General features: G+C 41.7%; 1 protein-coding gene across 3 annotated transcripts in view; it reads left to right on the top strand.

Moving 5' to 3' along the window:
* Positions 1–15106, top strand: part of LOC112223484 (pleckstrin homology domain-containing family A member 1-like) — a 39128-nt gene that overhangs the window by 4257 nt on the left and 19765 nt on the right. For all 3 annotated transcript variants that reach the window (XM_042305468.1, XM_042305470.1, XM_042305469.1), the window contains exon 2: positions 13789–13962. In XM_042305468.1, coding sequence (XP_042161402.1) covers positions 13822–13962 — 141 coding nt within the window. In that variant the 5' untranslated portion in view covers positions 13789–13821. The remainder of the gene's footprint in view (positions 1–13788; positions 13963–15106) is intronic.

Here is a 15106-nt window from a genome sequence, read left to right as displayed (position 1 = left end):
GGGAGGAGGGAAGCAGATGGAGAGAGGGAAGAAGTGAGCTAGCCCTCTGAGTGCCAAGGGAATCCAGTGAATCCAGTGAATGGTCCATTAACACCCGAGCTGTAATGGATCTGTGCTGTTAGCATTCATCCCCATATCCAGAGACCCAGTCAAGGAGCATCATGTCACGACTGAATGGACACATGGAGTGGTTTTATGGTTTCACGTATCTGTCCAAAAGCCTCATACCTGTCTTCTTGACACACTAACCCCGTAGAAATGTCTGGAGAATGAGAACGACTGAGCTCTGGGCAGTTCCATGTGAAGGAGCCATGAGCACCAACATGGGAAGTTCATAGGAGCATATCTAATTGGGTGTCAAATGAAAGCTAAGAATTTATTTTGAGGAAATTAAGGCATAGATACATTCTTCAACCATTATACATCTTAAAAATGTGGCATAATTAATGGCTTTGATTTCTGGTTGAACAGATTGAAAAGGGTGTTGTGGAAAAATAGAAAGAGAACAAATGTGAACGAAGATGGTCATTGATTAAGATGAGTCTAGCGACTTGCAGGTGCCGAGGCCCAGCGTGAGGCCTCAATCCCGATTTATGGCATTGTCTGGATGGCAGACTATATGATGGATATCATAAAAGTTTAACACAACCTTATCCATGGCTTTCTCCGAGGCGGGAGGTTCCCATAGATCCCTGGGAGCACGGACACCTTCGGGTGTGTTAAGACCGATGAAAACTTGAATTGACTAAATTAATGTTACTTTGTGAATTAAATTGTCTTGTTTGGATTGTTTCAAGAGTTCATAAAGTGCTACGGATTTATTTTTGCAGAGTTACTGTGTTATTCTGCCCATCGGACAGCGGCAGAGGTGGAAACAGTACTCAATTGTCATACTTGACTAAAAGTTAAGATATCTTAATAGAAAATGAAAGTCACCCAGTGAAATACTACTTGAGTAAAAGTCTAAAAGTATCTGGTTTTAAATGTACATAAGTATATTGGCAGAAAAAAGTAATCAAGTGTCATACTTGAGGGAAAGTAAATGGTAATCAAATTCCTTATATTAAGCAAACCAGATGGCAGTATTGTGTTATTTATGTTCATTAACGGACAGACGGGGGCACATTCCAACATGCAGACGTAATTTACAAAAGCAATATTTGAGTTTAGTGAGTCCACCAGATCAGATTCAGTAGGGATGACAACACGTTATTTTAATAGGTGTGTGAATTGGACCATAATTCTATCCTGCCTGAGCATTCGAAATGTAACAAGTACTTTTAGGTGTCAGGGAAAATGTATGGAAGTAAAAAAAATGACATATTTTCTTTGGCAATGTGGTGGAGTTAAAGTAAAAGTTGTCAAAATTATAAATAGTAAAGTATAGTAGATACTAGAGTTTGACCGATTAATCGATTAAATTTAAAAAATAAAAAATATATTTTTTAATACTTTTTATTTAACTAGGCAAGTCAGTTAAGAACACATTCTTATTTTCAATGACTGCCTAGGAACTGTGGGTTAACTGCCTTGTTCAGGGGCAGAACGACAGATTTTCACCTTGTCAGCTCAGGGGTTTCAATCTTACAACCTTCACAGTAAACTAGTCCAATGCTCTAGCCATTGCACTCCACGAGTAGCCTGCCTGTTACGCGAATGCAGTAGAAGCCAAGGTAAATTGCTAGCTAGCATTAAACTTATCTTATAAAAAACAATCAATCATAATCACTAGTTACAAATACTAATCCAGTATAGCAGGCAATATTAACCAGGTGAAATTGTGTCATTTCTCTTGCGTTCATTGCACACAGAGTCAGGGTATATACAACAGTTTGGGCTGCCTGGCTCATTGCGAACTAATTTGCCAGAATTTTACGTAATTATGACATACATTGAAGGATGTGCAATGTAACAAGAATATTTAGACTTAGGGATGCCACCCGTTAGATAAAATACCGAACGGTTCCGTATTTCACTGAAATAATAAACGTTTTGTTTTCGAAATGCTAGTTTCCAGATTCAATCATATTAATGACCAAAGGCTCGTATTTCTGTGTGTTATTATGTCATAATTAAGTCTGATTTGATAGAGCAGTCTGACTGAGCAGCAGCAGGCCCGTAATCATTCATTCAAACAGCACTTCTGTGCGTTTTGCCAGCAGCTCTTCGTAAGCACAACGCTGTTTATGACTTCAAGCCTATCTGCCTAATGGCTGGTGTAACCAATGTGAAATGGCTAGCTAGTTAGCTGGGTGTGCGCTAATACTGTTTCAAACGTCACTCGCTTTTAGATTTGGAGTAGTTATTCCCCTTGCGCTACAAGGGCCGCGGCTTTTGTGGAGCGATGGGTAACGATGCTTCGAGTGTGGCTGTTGTCGATGTGTTCCTGGTTCGAGCCCAGGTAGGGGCGAGGAGGGGGACGGAAGCTATACTGTTACACTGGCAATACTATAGTGCCTATAAGAACATCCAATAGTCAAAGGTATATGAAATACAAATGGTATAAGAGAGAAATAGTCCTATTAATACTATATTAACTACAACCTAAAACCTCTTACCTTGGAATATTGAAGTCTCATGTATGTTGAATATTGAACCACCAACTTTCATATGTTCTCATGTTCTGAGCAAGGAACTTAAACGTTAGCTTTTTTACATGGCACATATTTTACATGGCACACATTTTACATGGCACATATTACTTTCTTCTCCAACACTTTGTTTTTGCATTATTTAAACCAAATTGAACATTTTTCATTATTTATTTGAGGCTAAATTGATTTCATTGATGTTTTATATTAAGTTAAAATAAGTTTTCATTCAGTATTGTTGTAATTGTCATTAATACAAAAACATTTTCGTGAAAAAATCGGCATCGGCTTTTTTTGGTCCCCCAATAATCGGTATCGGCATTAAAAAAATCATAATCGGTCAACCTCTAGTAGATACCACAAAAAAAAAATGTCTAAAGTAGTACTTTAAAGTATTTTTTACTTAAATACTTCACACCACTGAATGGCATCCAGTTCAATGGGGGAGTAACAGAGATGTGCGCCCCTATCATTCAGTTAAGAGTTCTGCTTATTGTTTTGGCCTAGCATAGTGATGTTAATTAGACAATGGGAGATACTGAGATTTGGCGCTCTGGGGAAAATAAAAGATTGGTGGAAACTTTGTTCTTGGAGTCATTCTAAACCAATCTCCAGTGTCTGCTAAATGACTAAAGAATATTTAGAATATTGTGTATTCTTTTGACATTGAAGACTTCTGTTATGCCATTGTATTCTTATTGCATAACTGTAATAAATTTGATTACTTTTAAATGGATACGAATGGTTGTCCTCATATTTCTGAGTAATATTCCTTGAATTATTATTTTATGTATGATGTAATGGTAAAAGACTACACATAGCATATATGCTCGGCCTCTAACTGTGCAGCTCTGAGCTGAGGTTAACTCAATCATTTAATGGTGGGACATTGATCGCAAGATATTAGCTCTTTGTCTCTCAGCCTGTTAATATTAGGGTTATGTTGGACACATGTAACTTATAGTATTCCGAGTGGTGACGCAAGGCTCGCTACTTTGACTAGAACCTTCGGATTCGCTTACGGGCCTATAGCATTCACATGATAATGGAGTCCGATTGAATATTATATTATGGTCTTATTGCTCCTACACTCTGTCATCAGACGGAGTGGATTGTCACTCTTTTACAGGGGTCTTAGTAAACATCGATCACAAAAAGTAATAAAAGGTATTAGAAATACATCAAAACACAATAATGTGGAAGTAAAGAACCCTTCTAACTAATATCAACACTTATTATTTCGCTTTGGAGAAGTGTTTTGGAATATGGGTTGGAATAATACATTATGGCCTTTCTCTTGCAGATTTTTTTCTTCTTCTTTGTATTATCTTTAACCAGATCTATTGTGTTACATTCTACTACATTCCTTTCACGTTTACACAAACTTCAAAGTGTTTCCTTTCAAATGGTACCAAGAATATGCATATCCTTGCTTCAGGGCCTGAGCGACAGGCAGTTGGATTTGGGTATGTCATTTTAGGCGAAAATGTTGAAAAAAGAGTCGGATCCTTAAAGATGCAGTAGGCCCAGAACAAAGAGGCACGTCTTACTCTTCATTGTAAGGGTGAATATCAATAGTATGCATGCCAGTCTCTCTTGGCGAAGAGTTGAGGGAAGCCTGCATCGCTTCTTGTTTGTATTAGAAACATGAATGTGTTGGAAATTCCAAATAGTTTGCATAGTCAACTTACACACATCACTGACACACACACTTTCCCTACCAGACATGCCACCAGGGGTCTTTTTCACAGTCCCCAGGTCTAGAACAAATTCAAGGAAATGTACAATATTATAAAGAGCCATGGATCTCCCTTTCATCTCATATGGCACAAGTGAACAACAAACCTGGTTGCAAAAAAACAAATAAGCATCACCTCACGGCACAACGCCTCTCCCCCATGTGACCTACTTGTTCTATGTATGTACTGACATGTATAATATACAATATAAGCATTGCCTTATACCTTGTAATTCCATTAGAAACTTCCTCATATCTTTAAGCTGAGGAGAGAGGATAATGAAAGTCCCAGTAACAAGTAAATGTAGACCTACCAATTAGTTAGTGTTTTTACATTTTATTTTATTAATTAGTAAAGATGCACTATACGGAAAGCGCTAATTCTAATAGTTTGCACAATTTCAGTTTGTGACTAAACAAGCAGTATTGTAGAGAATCATTGTACCTTCTAAACCTCTGTGAAATATCTTTTCCATAACCAAAAATATTGTATTTTCAGCTGCTTGATGCTGGTGTACAAAACCAAAAGTAAAAGACGCAAAAACGAAACTTAAGCATGGGAAGCATAAAATAGAGCACATAGAACAGACCTACCACTTCTTAGACTTGCTTTCAATGAAATGGCGGATCTATAACTCACATTTCAATGTACATTTGGTTGGGTCGCCCAAAAAGTTACATATTGCAGCTTTAAGTGATTAAAACTCGTAATTGGTAACAGAATTTCAGAAAAATCTGTAACGGAATTACTGCAATTGAATTGGCTAAATCATTGTAGTCACAAACTACAGTTGGGTATCTGCTGTCCTCTCTTCCACTGGCATACTGTTATGTTCAGCTCATAACTGTTTTCTTTCTCTAACTGTCATCTGTCGGTCAAAGCAAAACTGGGAAAACCGTATGAACAACCCCTTCCTCTCACTCTGCCTCTCTCTCTCTCTCTCCATTTAATGTTACCTCTCCAGACTCGTACTGACACCGACCCATGAGCCTCCTCTCTTTCCATTTACTGCATTTGCGCCCACTGAGCACCGACCAACACCGGACGTCCATGGACATTGAAAAATAGTTTACATTTGGTCAGTTCGCCTTGGCTTTGATTTCAACGTCGTCAGATGTTTTTTTGGGTCGGATCGGCCTAGATTTCCATGTTCACCCATGTTGATTTTTGGTCCGTTCCAGCCTTGATTTGGTGCGAATGTAGACGTCCATGATTGGTGACCGGAACCAAATCTGAACCAATCAGAGATGTCTATGTTTCACCAGTTTAGACATTAAAGTACAGCACAGCACACTAGAGTAGAGTACAGATAATGTACTGTATTGTACTGTACTCTACTGTATTGTTTTGTACTGAACGATACTTTACTGTACTCTACTCTACTGTACTGTCCAAACTTGTGAAACATAGACGTCTAGGACTGATTCAGATTTCCAAATTCGGTCTTGTTTAGGGGCGGAGCTCATTAGAATAATACCCAAATATGCAAAGGAGAATATTGCATATTTTTACCTTTGAGGACCTATTCAGATACATCACCATGAAGAGAATGACATTCATATCCACAATTATACAGATCAGCGACCTATGATGTAATTCCTTTTCGGTAATTCAGTTACTGGGTGTAAATCCATTCCACTTACTGTAGTTCAATAACCAAAATATATTTTTTTAAGCTCAAGGTGTCATGTCATAGCTGACACCCCATTCCTTCTACAGAAATCTTTGAATCTTAATTCGGAGCAGATATGGCCAGATGGTGCCGACAGAAATGGTCACCTCGCTTCAAGTCCTGAGGAAACTATGCAGTAATTTTGTTTGTTTATGTATTATTTCTTACATTGTTAGCCCAGAAAATCTTAAGTGTTATTACATACAGCCGGGAAGAACTATTGGATATAGAGCAACGTCAATTTACCAGCATTACGACCAGGAATACGACTTTCCCGAAGCGGATCCTTTGTTCGGACCTCCACCCTGGATATTGGATCTAATCTCAGAGGCCAACCAAAAACAACGTTGTCACCGCAGGAGAAGCAGATCGAGTGGCCTCCTGGTCAGACTGAGAAGGCGAGCACACCACCCACCGCTTCCGAGCATATTAGTCGCCAATGTCCAGTCTCAAGACAACAAGGTGGACGAAATTAGGGCACGAGTTGGCTTCCAGAGAGACATCAGAGATTGTAACATTCTCTATTTCACGGAAACATGGCTCACCCGGGCTATGTTGTCAGAGTCGGTACAGTCACCGGGGCTCTTCATGCGTCGCACCGACAGAAACGAGGGGTGTGTGCCTCATGATTAACGACTCATGGTGTAACAATAACAACACACAGGAACTCAAGTCCTTTTGTTCACATGACCTGGAATAGCTTACAAATACATGCCGTCCACATTATCTCCCAAGAGAATTCTCTTCAATTATACTCACAGCCGTGTATAGCCGTGTAGAACTTCCCTGGACTCTATGTAAACTGGGTGCATTTGTTGTAGCTGGGGATTTTAGCAAAGCTATTTTGAGAACAAGGCTACCTAATTCTACCAGCACATTGACTGTTGTACCCGCTCGAGCAAAACAATGGACTACTTCTACTCTAACTTCCGCAATGCATACAAGGACCTCCCCCGCCCTCCCTTCAGCAAATCTGACCATGACTCCATCTTGCTCGTACTGTCCTTTAGGCAGAAACTCAAACAGGATGTACCCGTGACTAGAACCATTTAACGCTGGGCTGACCAATCGGAATCCACGCTTCAAGATTGTTTTGATCACGTGGACTGGAAAATGTGCCAGGAAGCCTCAGACAATAACATTGATTTATACACTGACTCTGTGCGTGAGTTTATTAGGAAGTGCATTTGAGATGTTGTACCCACTGTGACTATTAAAACCTACCCCAACCAGAAATCGTGGAAAGACGGCGGCATTCGCGGAAAAATCAAAGCGCAAACCACCGCATTCAACCATGGAAAGAGTTCAGGAATATGGCAGAATATAAACAGTGAAACTATTCCCTCCGCAAGGCAATCAAACAAGCAAAATGTCGGTATAGGGACAAAATGGAGATGCAATTCAATGGCCCAGACATGAGACCTATGTGGCAGGGTCTACAGGCAATTACGGACTACATAAAGAAAACCAGCCACGTCAAGGACACCAACGTCTTGCTTCTAGACAAGCTAAACACCTTCTTTGCCCACTTTGAGGATAATACAGTGCATCCGACACATCCCACTATCAAGGACTGCGGGCCCCCCCTCTCATTCTCTGTGGCTGACGTGAGCAAGACATTTAAACTCGTTAACCCTTGCAAGGCTGCTGGCCCAGACGGCATCCCTTGCCGCGTTCTCAGAGCATGCGCAGACCAGCTGGCTGGTGTGTTTACGGACATATTCAATCACTCCCTATCCCAGTCTGCTGTCCCCACATGCTTCAAGATGGCCACCATTGTTCCTGTACCCAAGGCAACGATAACTGAACTTCTGTCATCATGAAGTGCTTTGAGAGACGAGTCAAGGATCATATCACCTCCACCTTACCTGCCACCCTAGACCCACTTCAGTTTGCATACCGCCCCAACAGGTCCACAGACGATGCAATCGCCATCACACTGCTCACTGCCCTATCCCATCTGGACAAGAAGAATACCTATGTAAGTATGCTGTTCATTGACTACAGCTCTGCATTCAACACCATAGAGCCCTCCAAGCTCATCATTAAGCTCGAGATCCTGGTTCTCAACCCCGCCCTGTGCAGTTGGGTCCTGGACTTTCTGACGGGCCGTCCCCAGGTGGTGAAGGTAGGAAACAACATCTCCACTTCGCTGATCCTCAACACTGGGGCCCCACAAGGGTGCATGCACAGCCCCCTCCTGTACTCCCTGTTCACTCATGACTGTGTGGTCATGCATGCCTCCAACTCAATCATCATGTTTGCAGACGACACAACAGTAGTGGACTTGATTACCAACAACAACGAGACAGCCTACAGGGAGGAGGTGAGGGCACTCGGAGAGTGGTATCAGGAAAACAACCTCTCACTCAACGTCAACAAAACAAAGGAGATGATCGTGGACTTCAGGAAACAGCAGAGGGAGCACCCCCCATCCACATCAATGAGACAGCAGTGGAGAAGAAAGTTTTAAGTTCCTAGGCGTACACATCACGGACAAACTGAAATGGTCTAACCACACAGACAGCTTGGTGAAGAAGGCTCAACTTCACCTCTTCAACCTCAGGAGGCTGAAGAAATTTGGCTTGTCACCTAAAACCCCCACAAACTTTTACAGATGCACAATCGAGAGCATCCTGTTGGGCTGTATCGCCGCCTGGTACGGCAACTGCACCGCCCACAACCGCAAGGCTCTCCAGAGGATAGTGCGGTCTGCACAATGCATCACCGGGGGCAAACTACCTGCCCTCCAGGACACCTACTGCACCCGATGTCACAGGAAGGCCAAAAGATCATCAAGGACAACAACCACCCGAGCCACTGCCTGTTCACCTCGCTATCATCCAGAAGGCAAGGTCAGTATAGGTGCATCAAAGCTGGGACCGAGAGACTGAAAAACAGCTTCTATCTAAAGACCATCAGACTGTTAAACAGCCATCACTAACATAGAGAGGCTGCTGCCAACATAGAGACCCAAATCACTGGCCACTTTAATAAATTGATTTAATAAAGGTATCGATAATCACTTTAAATAATGCCACTTTAATAATGTTTACATATCCTACATTACTCATCTCATATGTGTGTATACTGTATTTCATACCATCTATTGCATCTTGCCTATGCCGTACGACCATCGCTCATTCATATATTTATATGTACATATTCTTATTTCATCCCTTTATGGTAGTTGTATAATGTAGTTGTTGTGAATTTGTTAGATTACTTGTTAGATATTACTGTGCTGTCGGAACTAGAAGCACAAGCATTTAGCTACACTCACATTAATATCTGCTAACCATGTGTATGTGACAAATAAAATTTGATTTGATATTTAAGTTTTTGGAAAATGTGGTCGCATAAGAAACTGAGGGAGATTTTACCATAGTTCTCTTACCAAATTTTTATCTGCACAGTTCTTCCAGTCAATGTGTTTTTATGAAATGTTCTGTGCACATTGTTCAAAATAGTCCTTGTGCACAGAGTTGTATGGTTGTCAAACTTTGAAATCAATAGCTTTTGTTTGGAATGCATTTTAAAGTGGAATTGCCCTTCTCTTTCTCTTACCTCTTACTACACATGCCTCTGCTTCCTCATCTCACACACACACACACACACACACACACACACACACACACACACACACACACACACACACACACACACACACACACACACACACACACACAAACACACACAAACTGAGCTGCATTGTTTGTAACCTCACTGCAGACTCTTTCTTCCTCTTTTTCTTCATTAACTTCACCCAGTGGTGGAAAAAGTACCCAATTGTCATACTTGCGTAAAATTAAAGATAACTAAAATTACTCAGGTTAAAGTGAATGTTACTGTCATGTTCTGACCTTAGTTGTTTTGTTTTGTCTTTGTTTTAGTATGGTCAGGGCGTGAGTTGGGGTGGGCAGTCTATGTTCTTTTTTCTATAATTTGGGATTTCTGTGTTTGGCCTGGTATGGTTCTCAATCAGAGGCAGCTGTCAATCATTGTCCCTGATTGAGAACCATACTTAGGTAGCCTGGTTTCACCTTTGAGTTGTGGGTGATTGTTTTCTGTTGAGTGTTTGTGTATTCACCAGACAGAACTGTTTCGGTTGTGTTCGTTCACTTTGTTGTTTTTGTTCAGTGTTCTTTTACTTTATTAAAAAGATGGACACTTACCAAGCTGCGCATTGGTCCTCACCTTCTTCCACCGACGACCGTTACAGTTACCCAGTAAAATACTACTTGAGTAAAAGTCTAAGAGTATTTGGTTTGAAATATACTTAGGTATCAACAGTAAATGTAATTGATAAAATATACTTAAGTATCAAAACTGAAAGTAAAAGTATAAATAATTTCAAATTTCTTTAAGCAAACCAGACAGCACTATTTTCCTGTTTTGTTATTTACGGATAGCCAGGTGCACACTCCAACACTCAGACATCCTTTACAAACAAATAAGTTGTGTTTAGTGAGTCTGCCAGATCAGAGGCAGTAGGGATGACCAGAGTTGTTCTCTTGATAAGTGTGTTAATTTGACCATTTTCCTGTCCTGCTAAGCATTCAAAATGTACTTTTGGGTGTCAGGGAAAATGTGTGGAGTAAAAAGTACATTTATTTTATTTTGGAATGTAGTGAAGTAAAAGTTGTCAAAAATATCAAAAGTAAAGTACAGATAACACTTTTTTTTTTAAACTTACAGTGCATTCGGAAAGTATTCAGACCCCTTGACTTTTTCCACATTTTGTTACGTTACAGCCTTATACTAAAATGGATCAAATAGTTTTTTCCCCTCATCAATCTACACACAATAGCCCATAATGACAAACAAAAACAGTTTTTTTTTTTAAATATCACATTTACATAAGTATTCAGACCCTTTACTTGGTACTTTGTTGAAGCAGCTTTAGCAACAATTACAGCCTTGAGTCTTCTTGGGTATGACTCTACAAGCTTGCCACACCTGTATTTGCTCTCCCGTTCTTCTCTCAAGCTCTGTCAGGTTGGATGGGGAGCATAGCTGCACCTCTATTTATAGGTCTCTCCAGAGATGTTCGATTGGGTTCAAGTCCTGGCTCTGGCTGGGCCACTCAAGGACATTTAGATAGACCACTCCTGCGTTTTCTTGGCTGTGTGCTTAGGGTCGTTTCTCCTGTTGGAAGGTGAACTTTCGCCTCAGTCGGCGGTCCTGAGCGCTCTGGAGCAGGACCTTTGCTATGTACTTTGCTCCGTTCATCTTTCCCTTGATCCTGACTAGTCTCCCAGTCCCTGCCTCTGAAAAACATCCCCACAGCATGGTGCTGCCACCACCATGCTTCACTGTAGTGATGGTGCCAGGTTTCCTCCAGGCATGACACTTGGCATTCAAGCCAATGAGTTTAATCTTGGTTTCATCAGACCAGAGAATCTTGTTTCTCATGGTCTGAGAGACTGAGGAGTGGCTTCTGTCAGGCCACTCTACCATAAAGGTCTGATTGGTGGAGTGCTGCGGAGATAGTTGTCCTTCTGGAAGTTTCTCCCATCTCCACAGAGGAACTCTGGAGCTCTGTCAGAGTTACCATCTGGTTCTTGGTCACCTCACTGACCAAGGCCCTTCTCCCCCGATTGCTCAGTTTGGCCGTGCGGCCAGCTCTAGGTTGAGTCTTGGTGTTTCCAAACTTCTTCCATTTAAGAATGATGGAGGCCACTGTTCTTGGGAACCTTCAATGCTGAAGAAATGATTTGTGAATGGTGTTGTAGAATAATGTAATAAGATACTGTAGTATGATGCTGTAGTAGGATGGTGGTGTGTATGTGTGTGTGTGTGTGTGTGTGTGTGTGTGTGTGTGTGTGTGTGTGTGTGTGTGTGTGGCATCTCCAGGGTGCCTGACCAGGATTAATTTATTAATCCCAGTGTGTTAATTTACCAGCACTATACTGTTCCTGTCCATCAGCCTGAAACCTCAACCTTAACGCTACATGTTAGTTATTCCCCCTGGACCAAAGGTCACGTCATTACCTAGCAGAACCTCTGAACACCAAACTATCCTCCAATGTGGGGGGGCGACATGGGAAACTGGCCTTGGAGTGATACCATGGAGCGGCTTGTTTGTATATAGGCCCAGGCCTTACCCATGCTCACACTTCCTCCCCCTGGACGGACCAAGGCGGCAGGAAATGTGGACCGTTGGTCTGTGTGCCAACGTTGTGTGTGTGTGAGTGGGTGGGTGGGTGGCTGGGACTAGCTTTGAGTACCATTAACCTCTCAACACCACAAACAGGAGCTGGGGACTCAGGGGCCTGGGCCCTTTGATGTCTAAAGGCTTTGGATGGTTTGGCTATACAGGGCCACATTGGTACACAACACCACAGGGACACCATATAGCATTTTTTAAATTGTTTTAATCAGTTTCGTTGTTGTACATAAAACACTATAAAATCACCAGGAAATGAGCTGTGAAAGGAGATCTGAAGTGAAAGGAATTCTGTTCCCAAGGATACCCACGCATAAATAGAGAGGCATATGCGATCGTATCCCAATGTAATCACTAATCAAGGTTAGAAATGATTCTGTTTTTGTTTCCGTTGTAATTGGGATTCTTGCAGTCAATTTTCAGTGTACAAATATTTATAACTATGTTTCGACCCCTCAACCATCCGCAAAAGGCAAAATCAGCCCACGACTGAATGTAATTGGGGATCCCTGCCATATAGGCTACCCCACCTGAATGGCCTCACTACAGCACCGTGGTCATGTTCTTGGCCACATAAAATTTTAAAACGTTTTGCAACTAAAATGAGCATGTCTTATTGGACAGTTCCAGGTAGTCCCTCCCAGTTTGGTCTGTTTTCTTCCATTTGGTACCTAATGAACACGACCCTGGTTTGGACAGCCTCTGGTATTCAGTGTCATTTTAAAACCAATGCATTTTTGGGGAATCTAATCGCCAACATATCATCAAGATCATCAGCAGATGCACTTCTTAAATCTTTACACAGTGAGACAAGGACAGGGACTGTGCCGGGAGAAGTTGGGCCGTAGTTCGTTCGACTAACCTAAGGGGGAAAGTGGAGAAGGTCACTGAATGTTACCACATTAACATTTAGATGACCTGTTTTTCCTGCACTTCCTCTATACTTTATGGACAGAAACAACTTTTCCAGAGAGGAAATTATAAAGATAGTTGGGCTTAGCCTTTGTTGAACTCATCAGTGGGGTGGAGTGATGGAGGGAGGTAGAGTCTGATGGAAGTGAAGGAGGGAGGGAATGTTGACTGTGCATGTCCCATAAAGAGTAGGAATGATGTAGTAGGATGTTGTTGTAGAAGGCGGTTGTAGAATGATGTAGTAGAATGATGTAGTAGGATGGTGTTGTAGAAGGCGGTTGTAGAATGATGTAGTAGGATGGTGTTGTAGAAGGCGGTTGTAGAATGATGTAGTAGGATGGTGTTGTAGAAGGCGGTTGTAGAATGATGTAGTAGGATGGTGTTGTAGAAGGCGGTTGTAGAAGGCGGTTGTAGAATGATGTAGTAGAATGGCGTTGTAGGACGGCGTAGTAATCGTGTACCCCTGACAAAAACTGTAGATGACTCACTCATCTCTTCTTTGGCTGCTTAGCTGAGAGACAGACTCTCACTCCTGCTCGCTCTCTTGTCTCTCTCTGGCTCTCGTCTATCTTTCTTCCACCCCCCTCTCTCTCTATCACCCCCACTCCTCTTACACTTATCGTCTCATCTCTCTCTCTTTCTCCACGTCCACTTCTCTTTCTCTCATCTATTTATCTCTCTCTCCTCCTTTCCTTATCTCCTCAGCATACAGTGGAATGAGCAGGCTGAGGTGGGGAGATGCCTTACGTGGATCGGCAGAACCGGATCTGTGGCTTCCTGGACATTGAGGAGAATGAGAACAGTGGCAAGTTCCTCAGACGCTACTTCATCCTGGACACCAAGGAGGGTAGCCTGGTGTGGTACATGGACAACCCACAGGTAGGACAGCAGGGTGACACACACACACACACACACACACACACACACACACACACAGAAGCTGACAGAAGCACACACACAAATATGCAGAACAGACATAGTGTAGTTATTGACTACATACAGTACCAGTCAAAAGTTTGGGCACACCTTTAGTTTTACTATTTTCTACATTGTAGAATAATAGTGAAGACATCAAAACTATTAAATAACACTTGGAATCATGTAGTTACCAAAATAGTGTTAAACAAAACAAAATATATGTTATATTTGAGATTCTTCAAAGTAGCCACCCTCTGCCTTGATGACAGCTTTGTACACTCTTGGCATTCTCTCATCCAGCTTTATGAGGTAGTCACCTGGAATCCATTTCAATTAACAGTTGTGCCTTGTTAAAAGTTAATTTGAGGAATTTATTTCCTTCTTATTGCATTTAAGCCAATCAGTTGTGTTGTGACAAGGTAGGGGTGGTATGTAGAAGATAGCACTATTTGGTAGAAGACCAAGTCTATATTGTGGCAAGAACAGCTCAAATAAGCAATTACTTTAAGACATCAATACTTTAAGACATAAAGGTCAGTCAATCCGGAAAATTTGAAAAAATTTGAAAGTTTCAAATGCAGTCACAAAAACCATCAAGTACTATGATGAAACTGGCTCTCATGAGGACCACCACAGGGAAGGAAGACCCAGAGTTACCTCTGCTGCAGAGGATAAGTTCATCAGAGTTACTGGCCTCTGAAATTGTTGCCCAAATAAATGCTTCTCAGAGTTCAAGTAACAGATACATCTCAACAATCAACTGTTCAAAGGAGACTGCGTGAATCAGACCTTCATGGTTGATTTGCTGCAAAGAAACCACTACTAAAAGACACCAATAAGAAGAAGAGAATTGCTTGGGCCAAGAAACACGAGCAACGGACATTAGACTGGTGGTAATCTGTCCTTTGGTCTGATGAGTCCAAATTTGAGATTTTTGGTTCCAACCACTGCGTCTTTGTGAGACGCATAGTAGGTCAACGGATGATCTCAGCATGTGTGGTTCCCATCGTGAAGCATGGCAGAGGAGGTGTGATGGTGTGGGGGTCCTTTGCTGGTGACACTGTCTGTGATTTATTTAGAATTCAAGGCATACTTTACCAGCATG

Source organism: Oncorhynchus tshawytscha, linkage group LG24 (assembly GCF_018296145.1).
Source record: "Oncorhynchus tshawytscha isolate Ot180627B linkage group LG24, Otsh_v2.0, whole genome shotgun sequence".
Classification (NCBI taxonomy): Eukaryota; Metazoa; Chordata; class Actinopteri; order Salmoniformes; family Salmonidae; genus Oncorhynchus; species Oncorhynchus tshawytscha.
Note: the sequence above shows the minus strand (reverse complement) of the source record. Positions and strands in the feature narration are given on the sequence as shown.